Source organism: Microcaecilia unicolor, chromosome 6, assembly GCF_901765095.1.
Source record: "Microcaecilia unicolor chromosome 6, aMicUni1.1, whole genome shotgun sequence".
Lineage (NCBI taxonomy): Eukaryota > Metazoa > Chordata > Amphibia > Gymnophiona > Siphonopidae > Microcaecilia > Microcaecilia unicolor.
Genome location: NC_044036.1, coordinates 133,951,658 through 133,973,553, shown reverse-complemented (window position 1 = coordinate 133,973,553; position 21,896 = coordinate 133,951,658). Strand labels below are relative to the sequence as shown.

Here is a 21,896-nt window from a genome sequence, read left to right as displayed (position 1 = left end):
TGCTTTAATAGCACAAATGTGGAAAATTTTCCATTAAGGAGATGGTAGTCTGGTTTAGGATGGGCTGGAAAGGGCTTAGACAGCAACTTCAGTGGCTGGAACATAAGGACAGTTCTGGACAGATTTTTACGATCTGTGTCCCACAAATGAGAAGATGAATAGACTGGAGTGGGCTTCAATGACAACTCCAGCAGTTGGAACATAAGGATAGGGCCAGATAGACTTCTGTGGTCTATGTTCCAGAAACACAAAAGAAAGACCATAATCAAGTATATAATATCACACTCATTGATTTAATCATGAATTGATAATGAGTGTGACTATTGGGCAGACTGGATGGACCATTCAGGTCTTTATTTGCTGTCACTTACTATGTTACAATTAATCCTCTTTGCTCCTGGGCTGATGAGCAGACCTCAGCTCTGACACAGGCATGAGCATCAGATGTCGCCTGATCTACTGGCGCGTGCATGTGGTGACCTCTCAGCACACAGTGCCAGAAAATCAGAGACAAATCTTACATGTGCACACCAGAGTGTTCCAAGTTTCAGCTTCCATTCCTTTCTTGCCTACAGTGCTGTAGCTCAAATCCAGAGACAGACTAAGGGAGCTGACTGGAATTTTCTTTTATGTACCATTAAATTCTTACAGTGATGGGTGGGGATGGGTTAAATTCTTGCGGGGACGGGTGGGGACGGGTTGGGATGGGTTACATTTTTGCGGGGATGGATGGGGATGGGTAAGATTCCAGTGGGGACGGGTGGGGATGGGTAAGATTCCAGCAGGGATGGGTGGGGATGGGTAAGATTTCTGTCCCCGTGCAACTCTCTAGTAAAGACCAATGGGGACAGAGCCTGCCACCAGGTGGCAAGGGTGGTCCTAGAGGATGGCCCTCGATTGGAGGGAAGGTCATACCTGGCTGACCTTTCAGGACAGAGATAGTAAGAATGACCAGGAAATGATAGCAGGTAAAGGAGCCAAGCTTGGCTGAGAAAGAGAGGAGGTCTGGGCAGCAGCACAAACCAATGGTAACAGTTCTTATACAGACAGGCAAGTGTGCCTGCATTGCCTGTGAACTACATTACACACAATGCATTGCTCACGTATCTTTGCAGTGGGAACTGCAGCAAAGGAAATCCTTAGAAGTGAGAATAACAGTAAAGGCATTAAACACATTTTAGGGTCACATTATAAACTAGTGCAAGGCTGTCAGAGGACAGAACAAGTCCTTGTAGGGTTTCCTTTGCTTTGACTTGTGTTTTAATAACCACTCATTTATTTGGGAAATAATTAAACACAACATAATATACAAATCATTTATTGTGGCAATACTGTGCTTGCTTTAGTGGTGTCTTAGCATGCAAGGAGACAGTTCAGAGATTAGTAAGAAAGCCCCTTCCAGTAGACAGCCAAGGGACAGCTCAGCTATGAAACAGCCAAGGGTTGGTGTTTCCAATGAGGCAGATGTGATACAGCTGGGCTCTTGCTATGATTCCTCTGAGAGAAGTTCAATCATGGTGAGATGCAATCAATGTAGCTTTGACATAACCCTTCTATAAGACAGTCAAGAAACAGCTATGACACGTGACAGCCAGAAAACACATGTCCCTTAGACAGCCAAAGGACATCTGTATCTCAGTACTTGGCTATAAGACTGATCCATTGTGAGATGATAGCTATGAGAATGTTCTACCAGGATACCTACCTGATAGACAGAACAGTAATAAGGGACAGACTGATCTCCTTTGGGATATGAGGCAGTAATGCAAAAGCCTGCATGAGACAGCACATGAACACCCATCCAGTAGACAAACCTGTTCATACATAGTGAGAAGAAGATATGAGACTTTGATAGATGGTTGTACCAACTGGTGATTTTTGCCTCCAAAAAGAACAGTAAACAGTGACCTTTAGATATCTCAGCTCTCTAGCTTTAAGTATTTGCCATTTACTCATTCCTACTTGCTTTCTGGCATAATAAGTACATAAGTACATAAGCATTGTCATGCTGGGACAGACCAAGGGTCCATCGAGCCCAGCACCCTGTCACCGACAGCGGCCAAAAGAACAAGCAATTTGTCCCGCCCATCCTAGAAATACTGTATTATTCCCTTGTCCATTCAATAACATTCTATGGATTTTTCCTCCAGGAAGCCGTCCAACCCTTTTTTGAAGTCCGCTAAGTTAACCGCCTTAACCACCTTTTCCGGCAGCGAATTCCAGAGTTTAACTACGCGTTGAGTGAAGAAAAGTTTCCTCCGATTTGTTTTAAATTTACCACACTGCAGCTTCATCGCATGCCCCCTTGTCCTAGTATTTTTGGAAAGCCTAAACAGACGCTCCACATCGACCCATTCCATTCCACTCATTATCCTATAGACCTCAATCATATCTCCCCTCAGCCGCCTTTTCTCCAAGCTGAAAAGCCCCAGCCTCTTTAAAGGAAATGACTTGAGAAGGCTGACTCTGCTGCACTCATCAATCACCTTATTTATTCAAACTAATCAGCTGATTATTGAGATTTAGCTCATACCTTTTCACTGGTAGCATAAGGAGACAAATTCATATACGGTGAATTCCTTGTCCCTATATACTTACAGTTTATGGGCCCTGTTTACTAAGGCGTGTTAGTGTTTTTAACGTGCCTACAATTTAGCGCGTGAGCTAACCATGTAGGCACCTGTAAAGATATTGTAGGTGCGTACATGGGTAACACGTGTTAAAAATGGTAATGTGCCTATAACGCAGCTTAGTAAACAGGTCCCTAAGTTTGAAGCTGAGGCAATGCACAGCCAAGTGACATCAGTAGGGTTGGAATCTTGTTTATCTTACTTTGCATCCAGCAGCTTAAACCGCTAAGGGGTCCTTTTACAAAGGTGCACTGAAAAATGGCTTGCGGTAGTGTAGGTGTGGGTTTTGGGCACATGCTGATCCATTTTCTAGCGTGCCTGTGAGAAAAGGTCTCTATTTTTTTTTTTTTTTTGCCGAAGATAGACGTGTGGCAAAATCAAAATTGCTGCACGTCCATTTTGGGTCTGAGATCTTACTGCCAGCCATAGACCTAGTGGTAAAGAATCTTGGCGGTAATAACCTACGTGCGTCAAATGCCACTTGGCACATGTCCGTTACGCGCTCCAGAAAATAAAAAATATTTTTCAGACACAAGTAGTGGATGCGCGCTATAATTGAAATTACCACAAGGGCCACACAGTAACCGGGCACTAACTCCAATTTGGAGCGTGTTCGGTGTGCCTACGAGGCTTAGTGAAAGGAGCCCTAAGTTAGTGCTCCTGTCATTAAACATTTCTGTAGTGTCACAAGATGTGATGCACCGTGTCACAGACATAAGAGCCAACTTTTCAAAATGATTGGGGGTGCTGAAATTTTTTTTTTTTTTACAGGTGGTGCATTCCCCCTCCTCCTCCCCCCTCTCCCATCCCCCTCCCTCACCCCCTCCCCATCCTCCCCTCCCTCCGAGTTCCAGGTCCCCCTCCCTGCCTCCCAGTTCCACGCCCCCTCCCTTCGAGTTCCGAATTTTAAAAGTCATCTTTCCTCGGGATCCCGGCGGCAGCAGACAGTGAAAGGCATGCAGGCTCGGCGCTTCAGCCTTCCCCTCTCTCTCTCTCAGCTCTGGTCCTGCTCTCATTTCCTGTTTCCGCAAGGGCGGGACCAGAGCTGAGAGAGAGAAGGGAAGGCTGAAGCGCAGAGCCTGCTCGCCTTTCACTGCTGACACCGAGACCCCAAGTAAGATGACTTTTAAAATTCTAAGCGGCAAGCAGGAAGGCGAGGACGGGCACCGGGCTGGTGAAGGGAACTTCCGATTCCAGCGGGTGAAATATTGGGGGTGTTCGAGCACCCACAGCACCCATTGAGTCAGCGCCTATGGGCACAGACACCAGGAAGAGAGTCCCTGCTTAGTGAACTGGTAGTCTGCTCAACAGTCAGACACTGAGGATTTTTCTTGCACATGTGTCCATAAAGGACCGCTTCAAAGGGAAACCCCTTTTTCTTTTCTTGAAATGTTCTTTTTGCAGCTGAATTCTTGTGTATTTTTGATTCAGACAAGGCTTTCAGATGTGAAAACCAGATGACTTTGCAAGAGTACTGAACATTTCTTTTCCCTCCTTCATGAAACAGAGAGATGGCAAATCAGGAGAAGCTGTGGTGTCTGAAACCTTTCCAGAATACCATTCTCAAATCTTCTCCTGGCAAGACACTGGGCACCTGCCCTGAGGATGAGACAGAGAGCAAGCCACCACAGCGAGAGAAATGGGCCAGCAAGGTTGACTTTTTGCTTTCTGTGGCTGGTGGGTTTATTGGCTTGGGTAACATCTGGCGCTTTCCATATCTTTGCTATAAAAACGGTGGAGGTAAGAGTTTGTCTCATATCCCAGAGTTTATTTCCTTTTCCTGTTTGTTTCACAGAAAGACTTGTAACTACAAGAAACAGTCTTCGGGAAAATCCCTTCATGCTGTGAATATCAAACTGAAGCACTGAGCTAAAGATATCCTTGAGATACACATGGTGGCACATTGTGCAAATTGAAATGCAGCTGTGTGTATTGAACTTGGCTTATTGTGTTGACTGTCTGAGGGGGTTTAGCATATTATTAACGCAGGTTACCTCACCATAGTTCCCACTAGCTAGTTCTCTGAACTATTTCCATCCCTTTATCAGGCTGCTTCTTCTAAACCAAAGTGGAATTCTTTAATATACAGTAGACTTACCTTTCCATACAACTGAGACAGTGCGTGTATTTCATGCATTTCTTGAGAGCAGGCTGAATATCAGATGGGTTTGTGGCCCTTGAGGATTGCAGTTTGAGAACCCTGTGAATGTTTTGTGCAACGAATCCTCGCTGGCAACTAATTCCACTCTACGCTTATAGTTTGGTTATCATCTATAGTCTGTTATTGAGATGGACATGGGGGAAGCCACTGCTTGCCCTAGGATTAGTAGCATGGAATGTTGCTACTCTTTAGGTATCTGCCAGGCACGTGTGACCTGGATTGGCCACTGTTGGAAAGAGGATACTTTACTTGGCTAGTGGAATAAGTACCTGAATATACTATGTAAACCGCTTTGAATGTAGTTGCAAAACCACAGAAAGGCGGTATATCAAGTCCCATTTCCCTTTCCCTATTTGAGATTCTACATGGAATGTTGAAACTATTTGTAGATTTGAGATGGAGGAGTGGCCTAGTGGTTAGGGTGGTGGACTTTGGTCCTGGGGAACTGAGTTCGATTCCCACTTCAGGCACAGGCAGCTCCTTGTGACTCTGGGCAAGTCACTTAACCCTCCATTGCCCCATGTAAGCCACATTGAGCCTGCCATGAGTGGGAAAGCGCGAGGTACAAATGTAACAAAAAAAAAAAACTCTCTCAATACTAATGTGAGCTGTTACCAGTGCAGTATCAGATACTTTCCTTTGGGGGCAATAGAGTTCTGATTAGGTTTGGTTGGGGTGGGAGGGCAAAATCCAAACCTTCACCCCTGCCCCCTTAAGCTCTCCAGTTGATAATGCCACCTTTCAAACCAAAGGCACTTTACACTGTGGTACATGAGATGATATCAAAGCCCTCTTAAGATCAGGAAATACGTCTGTACCTGAATATAACTCACCTTGACCTACTGTAAAGGTGTGAGAATATAAACATAGAAAAATGTAAGCAAATAAAGACCATCCAGCTTATAATCGAAAGTAATCGCTGGCTATTTCCCGACACAAATCGGGATATGGCCGGTGATTTCGCAAAAGCGGCGAAAAGCATATAATCGAAAGCTACATTTGTGATAGCTTCGCCGCTTTCCCTTCGCCTCGCCGGCAAAAGTTCAAAGGGGCGTGTTGGCGGCAAAGCGAAGGCGGGACATGGGCAGGCTTGGGTGTGGCTACCAGATGGCCGGCTTTCACGGATAATGGAAAAATAAAACCCGGCGATAAGCAGTATTTCACCGGGTTTACTTGGTCCTTTTATTTTCACGACCAAGCCTCAAAAAGGTGCCCCAACTGGGGAGTGGAGGAGTGGCCTAGTGGTTAGGGTGGTGGTCCTGGGGAACTGAGGAACTGAGTTCAATTCCCGGCCCAGGCAGCTCCTTGTGACTCTGGGCAAGTCACTTAACCCTTCATTGCCTGCCACATTGAGCCTGCCATGAGTGGGAAAAAGTGCGGGGTACAAATTAAAAAAAAAAAAAAATAATAATAACCAGATGACCACCAGAGGGAATGGGGAATGACCTCCCCTTACTCCCCCAGTGGTCGCCAACCCCCTCCCACACTAAAATTATTAAAATACAAACCTTTTTTGCCAGCCTGTATGCCAGCCTCAAATGTCATACCCAGCACCCTGACAGCAGTATGCAGGTCCCTGGAATAGTTGTTGTTGGTTGCAGTGGACTGCAGAAAGGCAGAGCCAGGCCCATCCCCCCCTACCTGTTCCACTTGTGGTGGGTAATGTTGAGCCCTCCCAAACCCCCCAAAACCCACTGTACCCACATGTAGGTGCCCCCCTTCAGCCCTTAGGGCTAGGGTAATGGTGCACACTTGTGGGCAGTGGGTTTTGGGGGGGATTTGGGGGACTCAGCACACAAGGGAAGGGTGCTATGCACCTGGAAGCTAATTTGGTTGTTTATAAAAGATGTTTGAAGTGCCCCCTAGGGTGCCCGGTTGGTGTCCTGGCATGTGAGGGGGACCATTGCACTACAAATGCTGGCTCCTCCCACGGCGAAATGCCTTGGATTTTGCCGGGTTTGAGATCGCCGGCAGTTTTTTCCATTATCGCAGAAAAACAAAACTGGCGATCTCAAACCCGGCGAAATCCAAGGCATTTCGCCGGCCCACACCGTATTATCGAAAAAAAGATGGCCGGCCATCTTTTTTGAAAATACGGTTCAGGCCAGCTGTTGCGCCGCCGCCAAAATAGATTGCCGGCGACTTATTTCACCGGCGACGTTCGATTATTCCCCTCCATATGGCCTATCCAGTCTGCCCATCCATGTCATAAGTACATAAGTATTGCCATACTGGGAAAGACCAAAGGTACCATCTACTCTCCCTATCGCTTAAAGGTTTGACTATTCACAATTATAGAAGTCCCAGGGTTATATTGTAGGAGATCATCTCTGAGTTCTACTTTACATCACCTATTTTTGGATTTATGTTCCCCGACAGGTGCCTTTCTCATACCATACTTTATTTTCTTGTTTGGTGGAGGTCTGCCAGTGTTCTTCCTGGAGGTGGCATTAGGACAGTTCACATCTGAAGGCGGAATTACATGCTGGGAGAAGATTTGCCCCATCTTCGTTGGTAAGTCCCAACAGTGTCTATTTAAACCTGTTCACCACTTCCCCCTATGATTTGGACATTTGTAGAATGCTTGATGGAAGCATTTATCCAATAGGTTATCCAGAATTTAGTTGGCAGTTCAATGGCTGTCAAAAAGCCAGGAGCAATCAAGAAAAGGTAGCTCTCCTTTGCTATTAATAATCAGAAAGGGTTTAAACATATTTGCTAGCTGTTCAGTGGCCTACATGATGTGACTGAGCACCTGCAATCCAGTTTCTGCAGGATATAATCAGTCAAACATGAGTGACATCATCCTTGATGGCACCAGGTCAGATCCCACACTCCTAGAGCCCAGAAGAGTATAGGAAAAAAAAACCCCTCTGGGCATGTGCGAAAACAAGGCACTGGCACACTTCAACTTCTCACTGCTACTTCATGACCCTTTCCTCAGGTATCCCCCGTTTGCAATTGTAGGCAGATAGACTCTTTCATGAGGGATCTTAATGTCTGCAGAATCAGCAGCTGGACCCTCTGTAAAGTACTGAAAACATGCCTGTGATTATAACATCAATTCAGACACTGGCAAACAAGCAGAAGCTAAAATGTCAGGACCTCGACTACATGGAACACCTGAAACATCGCTGATACCTTGCCCTTCAACCAATCTGGAACATCGCCATCTTCCTGATATTGCAACTTTTCATCATCATCTTAATAAGCCTATAAGGGAACTCTTCATTGGTTACATGGATAAGACTTTTCTTACTAGATCTCCTATTGGTTCACTGCTTCCTATGCAGGTCCGATGATATAGACAACCTGACTTGCACCCGGGGGGGGGGATTTGCAGGAGCAGACAACCAGACCTCAATATTTCACAGCCATCTTGTCTGGCTGCTCCACCAGAAGTCCAAGTAGGGTTATTATACTTGTGATGGAGGTTCTCCTTGGACAACAAGTTAAATCAGCAACACAAACCCTCCTGCCTCCCCTTACAGTTGCATAGCCTAAGCTTTGGATTATTAGAGTGAGGGGGAAGACCAATGGTCACACGGGAGGGAGCACTTGCACATGCCCAGAGAGATTTTCTAGACTTTTCTAGGCTCTGGGAGAGTGGATTCAACCTGGTGCCATCAGGGATGACATCACTCATGAGTCATGTGTGGCTGACTTATCCTGCTGTTGAAGTAGAACCTACACTACAGGTAACCCTACTTTCCAAATAAACCATTATGATGACAATGTTTGTTTTTGGCAAGCACAGGCACTTCATCAGCATTTGAAGATAGGTCAAAGACTGAATGGGGACATAAACAGAGCAGAGCCGTTCCTTATATTCTTTTAGGGAACTGGTGTGGCCTGGTGCTGCACTATTAGAACTGGACAGTTCAGAAATCTAGCTAATTTTGCTGGATCTGCAGTCCAGAACATTTAACTAGGGTCAAAAGGGCGCCACATTATTTGTCTTCATCCCTGAAGAGTTCAACAGACCTAAGGTTAAAGACACTGGAAGCAAACACTGAGGCTTGCACAGCAGCAACGCACAGAACTGTCTTTTGTGATGTGCTTATAATGTTTCTTCCAGAAGCATTCCATTATCCCAAGAAATAAGGTGTTGACCCTATGATGAAGCATCATGCTGTATTCATTTTTTCATTGCAGAATCAGTCCCCAGACAGAGAAAGCTCAAAATGCTATCATACCACTTTATTAATCAGTTTTAGAGGGCAATTTTCTTGTAAATACAGATGTAACTAGACAAAATTTCAGCGAATATTAGTACTGAGCTGAAATTAGCTTAATTAACTTACCAGCTCATTTTCGAAAGTGATCGCCAGCCATCTTCCGAGTGGAGGAGTGGCCTAGTGGTTAGGGTGGTGGACTTTGGTCCTGAGGAACTGAGTTCAATTCCTGGCACAGGCAGCTCCTTGTGACTATGGGCAAGTCACTTAACCCTCCATTGCCCGCCGCATTGAGCCTGCCATGAGTGGGAAAGCGCGGGGTACAAATGTAACAAAAAACAAAACAAAAACATAAATTGGGAGATGGCCGGCGATCTCTCAAAAGCGGCCAAATCGGTATAATCGAAACCCCCTTTTTTGACACCATTGCCGCTTTCCCGTCGCCGAAACGGCGAAAGTTCAAGGGGGCGTGTCGGCGTCATAACGAAGGCGGGACATGGGTGGGCATGGGCATGGCTAACAGATGGCCGGCTTCAGTGCATAATGGAAAAAACAAAAGCGGCGTTAATGAGTATTTCGCCGGTTTTACTTGGTCCTTTTATTTTCACGACCAAGCCTCAAAAAGGTGCCCCAACTCACCAGATGACAACCGGAGGGAATGGGGGATGACCTCCCCGTACTACCCCAGTGGTCACCAACCCCCTCCCACACTAAAAAAATAAAAATAAAAACCTTTTTTGCCAGCCTGTATGCCAGCCTCAAATGTCATACCCAGCTCCCTGACAGCAGTATGCAGGTCCCTGGAACAGTTTTTGTTGGTTGCAGTGGACTTCAGGCAGGTGGACCCAGGCCCATCCCCCTCTGCCTGTTACACTTTTGGTGGTAAGTGTTGAGCCCTCCAAACCCCCCCAAAACCCACTGTACCCACATGTAGGTGCCCCCCTTCACCCATAAGGGCTATGGTAATGGTGTAGAGTTGTGGGGAGTGAGTTTTGGGGGGATTTGGGGGGGCTCAGCACCCAAGATAAGGGAGCTATGCACCGGGGAGCTATTTGTATATATTTTTTTAATTTTTAGAAGTGCCCCCTAGGGTGCCCGGTTGGTGTCCTGGCATGTCAGAGGGACCAGTGCAGTACAAATGCTGGCTCCTCTCACGACCAAAGGGCTTGGATTTAGCCGGGGTTGAGATGGCCGCTTTTAGTTTCCATTATCGCTGAAAAACAAAAGCGGCCATCTCAAACCCGGTGAACTCTGGCATTTGGACGGTCCAAACCATATTATCGAAACAAAAGATGGCCGGCCATCTTTTTCGATAATACGGTTCCGGCCAGCTGTTTGCGGCGGCGCCACCAAAATAGATCGCCAGCAATCTATTTCGCTGGCGCAGTTCAATTATTCCCCTCTTAATCACCTTAAGAAACCGTTGGTACGTGATATCGAGTTAGTGAAAGTGGAGAAAAAGACCTCAGTAGTCAACGCATGGCAGCAGAACAATAAATACAACTCAATGCCCGCATTTCTCTGACTCCGTTCTTATCATTGGTCAAAAAACTCCACTGTGTGTGAGTAAAGGTATGTTATGACCAGTTGTAAATGAAGAATGGTCTAAGTCATATTACTTGGCATATGATTAATCCTGAGATATTACTTAGCATTTAAATTTGCCCGTGATGTTACTTAGCTTTTAAGTTTGCCCAACAGGGCTCTCCATTTCACTCTGTATTTGAGCTTCTTCAGGGGGCTAAGTAACTTGTGGCAAGTCACGATGCCTTGGCCAGTGCAGATATACCCATATGCTCAGCCGCTTCACCTCCCTGGGAAAACACCTGAACCTCCCCTAAAGGCTCCATCGGGGCTCTCCGTTTCACTCTGTATTTGAGCTTCTTCAGGGGGCCAAATGACTTGTGGCAAGTTGCGATGCCTGAAACCAGAAGGATATCACAGAGTTATTACCTTGTGTTTTTGTGGTGAAAACACGTTCTTGTGAATAACCACAACCACTAACCTTACAAAATGGCGTCCACTATTCTTGTGGCACCGGCAGTGAAAGCACAGACCGAAAGGAGTAATGGGGTATTTAAATCATAAGTCAGATAGACCTGCCCCTTAATTGCCTTAATGTGATAAGTGTATAGTGAGATATTACAAAAAACTTGTAAATCAAAGAACATGTAAATTAGAAAAATGCAGACCATTCTATTTGCATATTCAGTCCACGAGGTTCTATGGACTGTAGTGTGTATATCCATTTTTGTTCTTTTTTAATCAAAATCATGTCTCTGTCTCCCCTTCTGATATTGTGTGGGACATAATCAATTGCGAAGCACCTTAGAGACTCAAAATCGTGACCTTTGTCCTGACAATGTGCCACTAATGGGGCGCCTTTTTTCACCAATTTTATGCAGGACTGATGTTCCGTGATGTGGTGATGCAACCGACGCTTGGTTTTGCCAACGTAAAGTTTCTGGCAGGGACATTTAAGAATGTATATTACATGTGTCATTTGGCAATCTGTGTCCTAATGTAATGTATATGTTCTGCCATCAACCGGATTCCTGAACTCCCGTGTTTCAAGAGTAATAGTGCATGTTTTACAATGGTGGCACTTTTTGTGTCCACCAATGACTGAATGATGTGTCAAAGGAGGTAAATTAGCCGGGCTAATGATTTCTTTCAGATTACGTGTTCTAGGGAAAGCTATTCTTATATGCTGATCATGTAAAATGGCATGGGACTACATAGTAGTCCAATTGTGTTTTATGATTCTTCTCATGCCATCCCCTCCTTTGGGGAATTGGACTACAATTGTGTTAACATCTTTTGAATCTGTCCGTACTCATGTTGTGCCCTGGAGAAGAAGGTCTATGAGTGCATTTATTGTTCTGCTGCCACGTGTTGACTACTGAGGTCTTTTTCTCCACTTTCACTAACTCGATATCATGTACCAATGGTTTCTTAAGGTGATTAAGCTCATTTCAGCTCAGTACTAGTACAATTTTCTTGTAAACCACCTGCTTGAAAACTGCCCCACCCTGTGTGAGTGAAAGTGGACCCACTATCAGGCTCATTTTCAAAAGAGAAGGACGCCCATCTTTCGACACAAATCGGAAGATGGGTGTCCTTCTCACAGGGTCGCCCAAATTGGCATAATCAAAAGCCGATTTTGGGCGTCCCCAACTGCTTTCCATCACGGGGCAACCAAAGTTCACGGGGGCGTGTCGGAGGCAGGACTTGGGCATGCCTAACACATGGGCGTCCTCGACCCATAATGGAAAACAAAGGGCGTCCCTGACGAACACTTGGACGACTTTACCTGGTCGTTTTTCTTACCACCAAGCCACAAAAAGGTGCCCGAACTGACCAGATGACCACCGGAGAGAATCGGGGATGACTGCCCCTTACTCCCCCAGTGGTCACTAACCCTCTCCCACCCTCAGAAAACATCTTTAAAAATATTTTGTGCCAGCCTCAAATGTCATACTCAGATCCATCGCAGCAGTATGCAGGTACCTGGAGCTGTTTTAGTGGGTGCAGTGCACTTCAGGCAGGCGGACCCGGGCCCATCCCCCATCCCTACCTCCAAGATGTTCATGTTTCATTTGTTTTTAGTGTTATATTCTTTTATATTTATATATATTGTTTATATATTGTTTTTGTTTGTAGAGTGCTTTGTTGTATTGTGACTATCCGTGGGACTTCGTTGAGTTCTCCACATTTGTGGATTCTCTACTCACGAGAAGGATAAACATGCCTGTTTCCTCACTTTTAGTAAAGTCTGTTGAGCACAGTCCTGGAACCTTGTCACCTTCTTAACTCTTGTTTTTGTTTGAAAGGTTAAACTAAAATTCCCTATTTTACTGCTCACTCACGATTTTATGAACCTCTTATCATACACCCTCTCTGTCATCTTTTCTCACGAGCCCTCAGCTGTTTAGCCTTTGTACGTGAGGGAGGAGTTTCATCCCCTTTTATCATTTTTGTTACCTTTCTCTCAACCTTTGCTCATTCTGCTCTCTTTTTTTGAGATGAGGTGACCAGAATTGTATACAGAACTGAAGTGTGGTTGCTCGAGGCAGCTATACACAGGCATAACGACATCCTCAGTTTTGTTCTCCATCACTTTTTTTTTGTTACATTTGTACCCTCGCGCTTTCCCACTCATGGCAGGCTCAATGCGGCTTACATATACAGGTACTTATTTGTACCTGGGGCAATGGAGGGTTAAGTGACTTGCCCAGAGTCACAAGGAGCTGACTGTGCCTGAAGTGGGAATCAAACTCAGTTCCCCAGTTCCCCAGGACCAGAGTCCACCACCCTAACCACTAGGCCACTCCTCCTCCACTTTGGTTAGCTTCCAGGGCACAGTGGGCCAAAAATGTCAATGCATTTTTCGCAATGACTCCAAAATCTTTTTTCTTGGGTGCTGACTGAACTCCACACCCAGCATTTTAGACCTGTAGTTGGGATTATTTTTCCTCATATGTGCATCACTTTGCACTTGTCCACATTAAATTTCATCCGCCATTTAGATGTCCAGGGTCTCTCAAAATCCTTCTGCAATTCCTCAAAATCCTGTGCTGTTTTGACAGCTTTGAACAATTTTGGTGTCATCTTGGAGGACACCTGTGCATACATAACCATTTTTTAAAGATTATTTTTTCAGAGAATTATCTTTTTGTTCTGTTTTCACATGGACATTTTGGCACTTCAAAATGTAAAACATGTACATGATCAGAATTAAGATGTTTCTATGTCTATAATGAGTGCACAGTCTTTTAAAGCACACTGAGGAGTGTTTCACACCAATGGTTTCTCCCAGTGCATATTTTCTAGCGAAAAAGGTACAGGTACTCAAATGTCAGGCCACCCTTCAGGGGTGGGGTGATCACTGAGGGACCCACCCCACAATAGCCAAGCCCCCTGCAACCAGTCACAGAATCTATGACAAGGCAGAATTGGTATGTAGAGCCTGAGCTCTTTCATTAAAACTTGGGGATCATGGATCAATTTTAGCAGACAATGGAAAAGGTGCCGGTACTCAGTAGCCCCAAATACCCCCTCAAAAAAAGTCCTGGTTTCTCCATTGCATATATTTATCTGCTTGAATTTTGCTCACACCTTTTTCAGTAGTAGCTCAAGGTGAGTTACATTCAGGTACTCTGGATATTTCTCTGTCCCAGGAGGGCTCAAAATCTAAGTTTGTACCTGAGGCAATGGAGGGTTAAGTGACTTGCCCAAGATCACAAGGAGCAGCCACCTCTGGATTTGAACCGGCCACGGGTGCTCTAACCACTACGCCACTCCTCCACTCCCAAGATTCCATTCAGCATCTCAGAGAGTAGCAACATTCCATGTAGAACCCCAAAGAGTAGCAAGATTCTGGAATCGTAAAGAGTAACAAGATTCCATTCAGAATCTCAAAGAGTAGCAACATTCCATTTATTTAGATTTTGCTCACACCTTTCTCAGTAATAGCTCAGGGTGAGTTACATTCAGGTATAGTAGGTATTTTCCCTGTTCCTGGGGGGCTCACAATCTAAGACCCTCTTTTGCTAAGATGCACCCACGTTTTTAGTGCGTCCTAAAATTGGGCACGCGCTAAACGTTAGAGACGCCAATGCGACTGGTAGCGCTATACAAATGATTTATAGTAGTAGTAGTATGGGCAGCTCAAACGTTTAGCGCGTGCTAAAACATGAGTGTGCCTTAGTAATAGACCCCCTAATTTTGTATGTAAGGCAGTGGAAAGTTAAGTGACTTGCCCAAGATCACAAGGAGCAGCAATTGGATTTGAACTGGGGACCTGTGGATATCAAGCCTGGTGCTCTAACCACTAGGCCACTCCTCCACTCCTTTGGTGAAAAAATATTGTGATCCCTGAATATTTAGTGGTATATTATATCTGCAAATTTTATCACCTCAGTCCTTTCTCCAATCTCCACATCCTTTCTGAATCTATTAAACAGGACTGGTCCCACTATTGATCTTTTCCCATCTGGGAAACTGACCCTTTAGCCCTACTCTATGGTGTGTCTCTGCCTTCCACTTTACTTTGCACTTGAGTGGCTGTGTTGGCAGTTTCTATAGTCAATTCTTTTCAGCTGATTTTAGAAAGAAAGTGCAGGGGGACATTGGCCTATTTACACCCTGACTCACAACCTGATGATTGGTGAATGGATGCTGTAGTGAGAGCAGGTGTGGGGCTGTTTGGGGAAAGGGGCTAATGAGTAATGACCAACCTCTTCCTTTGTTCTCATTCCTAGGGATTGGCTATGCCTCCATTGTGATTGTGTCACTCCTGAATGTATACTACATTGTGGTCCTCGCCTGGGCAATGTATTACCTCTTCCAGTCCTTCCAAAGTCAACTGCCATGGGTGTCCTGTCAGCAGGCCTGGAACACCCAAAACTGCGTGGAAGACTCATTAAGGAAGAACAAGTCCCTGTGGCTGTCGCTGAATGGAAGTAACTTCACCTCACCTGTCATTGAATTCTGGGAGTAAGATCCTTCTTCTAATTACATGGGTTTATAGTCAATGGACAAGGAAGGTAGAACATGTGCATATGTAGTGTCTGACATGTAGAGTAATATTCTCCCGTCTCCCTTCTGGGCCTGGGGATCTGGATGTTCCATTATTGCTCCCCTCTTCTGCGGCTTAGCAGAAGGAGCCCTTAGTCGGAAGGAGGAAAAGCATGCCAGTATTTTATTGAAAAGTTTTGTCACAAAGGCAGGACGTGTGGTATAATTGAAAATGCATGTTACCTTGGTGTCATCTTATGTCCTTATAGTACTGGCCATCTTCAAACCTAAGCTAAAAGCCCGCCTTTTTGATGATGCTTTTAACTCCTAACCCTTATTCACTTGTTCAGAACCCTTATTTTATCATCCTCACTTTAATATTCCCTTATCTCTTGTTTGTCCTGTTTGTCTGTCCTAATTAGATTGTAAGCTCTGTCGAGCAGGGACTGTCTCTTCATGCTCAAGTGTATAGCGCTGCATAAGTCTAGTAGCGCTTTAGAAATGATATGTAGTAGTAGTAGTAGTAGTAGTAGTAGTAGATTTAAGCTCAAGGCAAACTACATATTCAGGTGCATGAGCAATTGCGCAGGCAGCGTCTCAGAATCACTGCCATGCTGGCAATCTCCTGTGAACAAAAACCGTGATTTAAGTTAGGCAAGGAAGGTGAGGGGAAGGGAAGGAAACCTTAGATGGGGTGGCAAAAATAGGAAGAAATGATGAACTGGGGGGGAGGCCTCCTGGAGCTGTGGAGCTCAGGGCAGCTGCCCTCTTTGACCCCCCCTCCAAATGCCAGGACTACTTGTAAATAGGAACGACAAGCATTGTTTGAAATGTTTGTATACAAATGCCAGAAGCCAAAGAAATAAGATGGGAAAGTTAGAATATATTGCACTAAATGAAAAGAAAGAGAGACTTTGAAAAGAAGATTGTGCTGAAGACAAAAACATATAGTAAAAACTTTTTTTAGGTATAATAAAAGCAAGAAGCCAGTAATAGAATCTGTTGGACTTCTAGATGCCCGAGGAGTAAGAGGGGCACACAGGGAAGACAAGGCCATAGCGGAGAGATGAAATTGATTCTTTGCTTCGGTTTTCACCGAAGAAGATGTGGGAGAGATACCAATGGTATTTAATGCTGATGAGTCAGAGAAACTGAAATAAATCTTTGTAAACCTGGAAGATGTAATGGGGCAATTTGACAAATTGAAAAGCAGCAGATTGCCTGGACCAGTTGGTATATATCCCAGAGTACTGATAGAATTGAAAAATGAACTTGTAGAGCTATTGTTAGTAATATGTAATTTATCTTTAAAATCAAGCATGGTTCCAGAAGATTAGAGGGTGGTAAATGTAGTGCCAGTTTTTAAAAAGGGTTCCTGAGGTGATCTGGGAAATTATAGACTGATGAGCCAGATGTCAGTGCCAGGCAAAATGGTACAGACTATTATAAAGAACAAAATTACCGAATATAAGCATGGATCAATGAGACAAAGCCAACATGGCTTTAGTCAAGGGAAATCTTGTCTTGCCAATCTACTACATTTTTTTGAAGGAGTGAATAAACATGTGGATAAAGATGAGCCAGTTGACACTATGTGTCTGGATTTTGAAAAGGCGTTTGACAAAGTACCTCCAGAGGAAATTGGAGAGTCATGAGATAGGAGGTAGTGTTCTATTGTGGATTAAAAACTGGTTAAAAGATAGAAAACAGAGACTAGGGTTAAATGGTCAGTATTCTCAATGGAGAAGGGTAGTTAGTGGGGTTCCCCAGGGGTCTGTGCAGGGACTGCTGCTTTTTAACATATTTATAAATGACCTAGAGATGGGAGTAACTAGTGAGGTAATTAAATTTGCTGATGACACAAAGTTATTCAAAGTCGTTAAATCGCGGGAGGATTGTGAAAAATTACAAGAGGACCTTACGAGACTGGGAGACTGGGCGTCTAAATGACAGATGATGTTTAATGTGAGCAAGTGCAAAGTGATGCATGTGGGAAAGAGGAACCTAAACTATAACTATGTGATGCAAAGTTCCACTTTAGGCGTCACCACCCAGGAAAATGATCTAGGTATCATTGTTGATGATACGTTGGAACCCTCTGCTCAGTGTGCAGCAGTGGCTAAGAAAGCAAATAGAATGCTAGGAAAGGAATGGAAAATAAAAATGAGGACGTTATGCCTTTGTGTCACTCAGTGGTGTAGCCACACCTTGAATACTGTGTGCAATTCTTGTCAATGCGTCTCAAAAAGACATAGCGGAATTAGAAAAGGTACAGAGAAAGGGTGACAAAAATGATAAAGAGAATGGGACCATTTCCCCATGAGGAAGGGTTAACGAGGCTAAGGCTCTTCAGCTTAGAGAAGAGATGGCCGAGGGGAGATATGATAGAGGTCCATAAAATACTAAGTGGAGTGGTACGGGTAGACGTGAATTGCTTTACTCTTACCAAAAACACTAGGACTAGGAGGCATGCAATGAAGCTACTAAGTAATACATTTTAAAGAAATCACAGAAAATATTTCTTCACTCAATGTGTAATTAAACTCTGGAATTTGTTGCCAGAGAATGTAGTAAAAGCAGTTAGCTTTGCAGGGTTTAAAAAAAAAGTTTGGATAATTTCCTAAAAGAAAAGTCCATAAGCCATTATTAAGATGGACTTGGGAAAATCCAGTGGCATAAAATCTGTTTTACTGTTTTGAGATTCTCCTCTGTGTAAGCATTGTGTGTCTGTCACACAGTCTAGATAAAATGTCCTACATAAAAGTGAAATCATAGAAAGGTGACTTCTACTAATCATGTGATGTCTAATAAAGTATTATTTTAAAGTGTTTTTCTTATAAAGAGGAAAAAGCCACAAACCCAGGCAAATGCTCCTTCTGTTGAACCCAACTTTAGGGAGTATTGCCTGATCATCACTGGCTAAAAAACCTCTTATATAGTTCTATGACCCTCACAACACTTTCAAGAGTTTGTAACAGAGTCTGAGGGTTACTTATCTTTCTGCCGTTAAGCTACTGTGCAGTCTGATATGCAGTCGCAGTCTTCTTAATCCCGTCCACGGCCCGACTTTGGCCCATGTTTCGCCTCCTGCATCAGGGTCCGTGGGATTACCTTGACTGGTTCATGACTGTAGACTCTTTTTAGGATGCGCTGTGGTCAGTCTTGTAGTGTCGGGCAAAATGGCGATGTGACTTTTGCCCGACACCACAAGACTGACCACAGCACATCCTAAAAAGAGTCTACAGTCACGAACCAGTCAAGGTAATCCCACGGACCCTGATGCAGGAGGCAAAACTTGTGCCGAAGTCGGGCCGTGGACGGGATTAAGAAGACTGCGACTGCATATCAGACTGCACAGTAGCTTAACGGCAGAAAGATAAGTAACCCTCAGACTCTGTTACAAACTCTTGAAAGTGTTGTGAGGGTCATAGAACTATATAAGAGGTTTTTTAGCCAGTGATGATCAGGCAATACTCCCTAAAGTTGGGTTCAACAGAAGGAGCATTTGCCTGGGTTTGAGGCTTTTTCCTCTTTATAAGAAAAACACTTTAAAATAATACTTTATTAGACATCACATGATTTGTAGACATCACCTTTGGATGATTTGATTTTTTTGAGACTAGACCATCTATGAGCTCTAGATTAATTTTAGAAGCTACATAAAAGTGATACAGTAGCCATGAATAGAGAAATCTGAAACCTATGGGATGTATCAGCAATATCCTCGGACCTTTCTCCCAGTCCTTATTGTCTCAGCAGTAGTTCACATTCCACAATATGAAAGGCAAAATGTGGATACTGAATGAATAAATCTGGGTGAGCATGCTTGGTCATATTTTCTCCAAATGACGGAGAACTAGAGTAGAGCCCTAGAAATAAGGGATAGTAGCTGAGGTATAGAAGACCACTGTGTGCATGACTCAATGCTGGTCACAGATGTGTTTCTGTAGCTCTAAAATGCGATGTCTTGATAATAATAATTATTCAGTCTGTAGTGATGGGATGAGCACTGGGCCTTAGAAAAGCTTTCAGATACTTCAAACATTCATCTTGTCTCAGCTACACAAAGCAGGAGGATTGAAAGGTCTTCCTCCTTCTTACTGCTGAGAGGGTCCATAAAATGGCAGATGCGTTACTTGGAAGTGTATTTTCAAAGCACTTAGACTTACAAAGCCCCAGAGTAACCTGTGGAACTTTGTAAGTCTAAGTGCTTTGAAAATACGCCTCATAGTAAGCTAGTAACATAGTAAGTGACGGCAGATAAAGACCTGAACGGTCCATCCAGTCTGTCCAACAGTCACACTCATCTCAATTCAAGATTAAATCAACAATGAACGTGATATTCTACACGTGGTCGAGGTCTTTCATTGCTGTTTCTGGGACATAGACTGTAGAAAACAGTTTCTAGGAGCTATCTTACCATATGTGAACATTTGCTAAATAAATATCCTTGTCAAACAAATCAAACTATAGCAATAAATATTTGAGAAAGCCATCTGCTAGAAATGTTAAAAGCAGACTGTTCTTGAAACAAGTTCTGGCATGAACTGTTGTGTTTAGGCGTCTCAAACTATTGTCTGTACAGCCATAACCCTGAAACATTTTTATTTATTTATTTATGACATCAAATAGAAGTGAGAAGCAAATTGAAAAGAAAACATGAAGTAAAAGATACAAAAAAAGGACAACCCCCCCCCCCCCCCCCACTTTCATGCACAATAAAAATGAGGGGGTTGGCTACAATCTTGAAATTAAAAAAAAAAAAAAAAAAGGTAAAAAATATTATCAATACCAGAGACAGAGTCCAAAGTTATCCTACAGCCGACACTAACAGCGATTAAACCTGAGGAGTTACATCCAACACCTTCATGCGTTCTCTATACACAATAAATTCTAACAGCTGTTTGGCATCAAAAAACAAATATGATTTACTTTCATATAAAAGAGAAGAAATACAAGGAAATTGCAAAAGGTAGCTCACACCAAGGGCAAAAGGCTTAATAGCCAAGACCTCAAGTCTTCTTTTCTGCGTAGCATGTGATAAGTCAGGAAATACACAAATTAAAGATCCCCCAAAACTGCTCTTGTATATACTTGAAGAGTAAATGCAATATCAGATTATGATCCATTTCTAGTGCAAATGTCACTACCAAAATTGTTCTCTGAATTATTACTTCAAGTGAGGACTCCAAAAAGTTGGTCAAATGCAAGGTCTTACCCTCCTCACCACTGGTCTTCAGATTTCCTTTTCCCAACACAAACACATAATAGGCTCTTGCAATGGAAGGCATGGTTTGTTGAGAGAAACTTCCCTGAGATATTTTCTAAGCATGTTCACTGGTGATAACATTGGAGACTTGGGAAAGTTTAGAGTCTTAATTTTTGTAGACAGCTGATCATATTGCACAGTAGGGGCAGCAATCCCTTGGGTATTCTCATTCACTCTATCCACCAATTTATTAGGAACATTGATTAAGGAAGCATTACCAGTCTAGATAACATCCCCATAGGGACTCCAGGATCAAAATGGCTGGTCTCAAAAATCCTCAAAAGGAGTTGTTCCAAGAGTCCTTCAGCTTCCTCTCCAGACCGTCCTACCGACGGTACCTCTGGTGGTTTAGGTGAGGACTTAGCTGCTGGGGATCCCTCAATGGCAAGGAACCAGCTCTTCTTCTCCAGGGACCGAACTCACCACTCCACCAATGCAGGTTCCACATCTGGGTGTGTGTGTGTGTGTGGGGGGGGGGGGGGGGGGGGTGTCCTTATGTCGGGGCTAAGAGAAGCCTCATGCACGCTGTGCTCTGTCAAATCCACTGGCATCGCAATCAAAGCAGGAACTACTGCAGAATCTACAAGAGGGGCTCGTAACCCCTCCAGTGGTCTGTCACAGCACCAGAGACTGGCCAGGCACAGAAGGATAGACCCTGGCTTTGTCCCTTCTCTTCCCCATCACAACTGGAAGTAAGAGATTGCTGGAGGCAGAAGCAGGTCCAAGCAAGGCGCCAAGTCTCACTGTGCACATCTCTGGTGTTTTATTTTAGGCGGAAGGTGCTCGGTCTCTCCACAGGCATTGAAGATACGGGGGTTGTGAAGTGGGACCTGGCACTATGTCTTCTTCTCGTGTGGGTGATTTGCTTCTTCTGTGTTTGGAAAGGAGTCAGATCCACTGGGAAAGTGAGTTCTTATTTCTCCCTTCATTTTGGGATCTAAAGCGCTTCTTCTCCTGCACTGTCACAGGAGGGTCAGATGCTTTTGCACCAGTCAGCAGAATTTAGAGGTAAGGACATAGCTGTGCTGCTTTGCTTTCTGATGGATCCTTTGAGGTGGTCCCGGGCATGACTGGCATACTGATAAGAAAGATGCAGAGGTTATGAAGGAAGAAAAACAGCCTCCAGAAGCTAGATGCGCCCC

At 44.1% G+C, this 21,896-nt stretch overlaps 1 protein-coding gene across 4 annotated transcripts in view; it reads left to right on the top strand.

Annotated features, from left to right (window-relative positions):
- Positions 1 to 21,896, top strand: part of SLC6A6 (solute carrier family 6 member 6) — a 49,796-nt gene that overhangs the window by 6,855 nt on the left and 21,045 nt on the right. For 3 of the 4 annotated variants that reach the window (XM_030205522.1, XM_030205520.1, XM_030205523.1), the window contains exons 2-5: positions 4,138 to 4,370; positions 7,171 to 7,305; positions 15,230 to 15,464; positions 21,527 to 21,659. In XM_030205522.1, the coding sequence (XP_030061382.1) occupies positions 4,142 to 4,370; positions 7,171 to 7,305; positions 15,230 to 15,464; positions 21,527 to 21,659 (732 nt within the window). In that variant the 5' untranslated portion in view covers positions 4,138 to 4,141. The remainder of the gene's footprint in view (positions 1 to 4,137; positions 4,371 to 7,170; positions 7,306 to 15,229; positions 15,465 to 21,526; positions 21,660 to 21,896) is intronic. The other variant, XM_030205521.1, reaches the window with a different exon arrangement.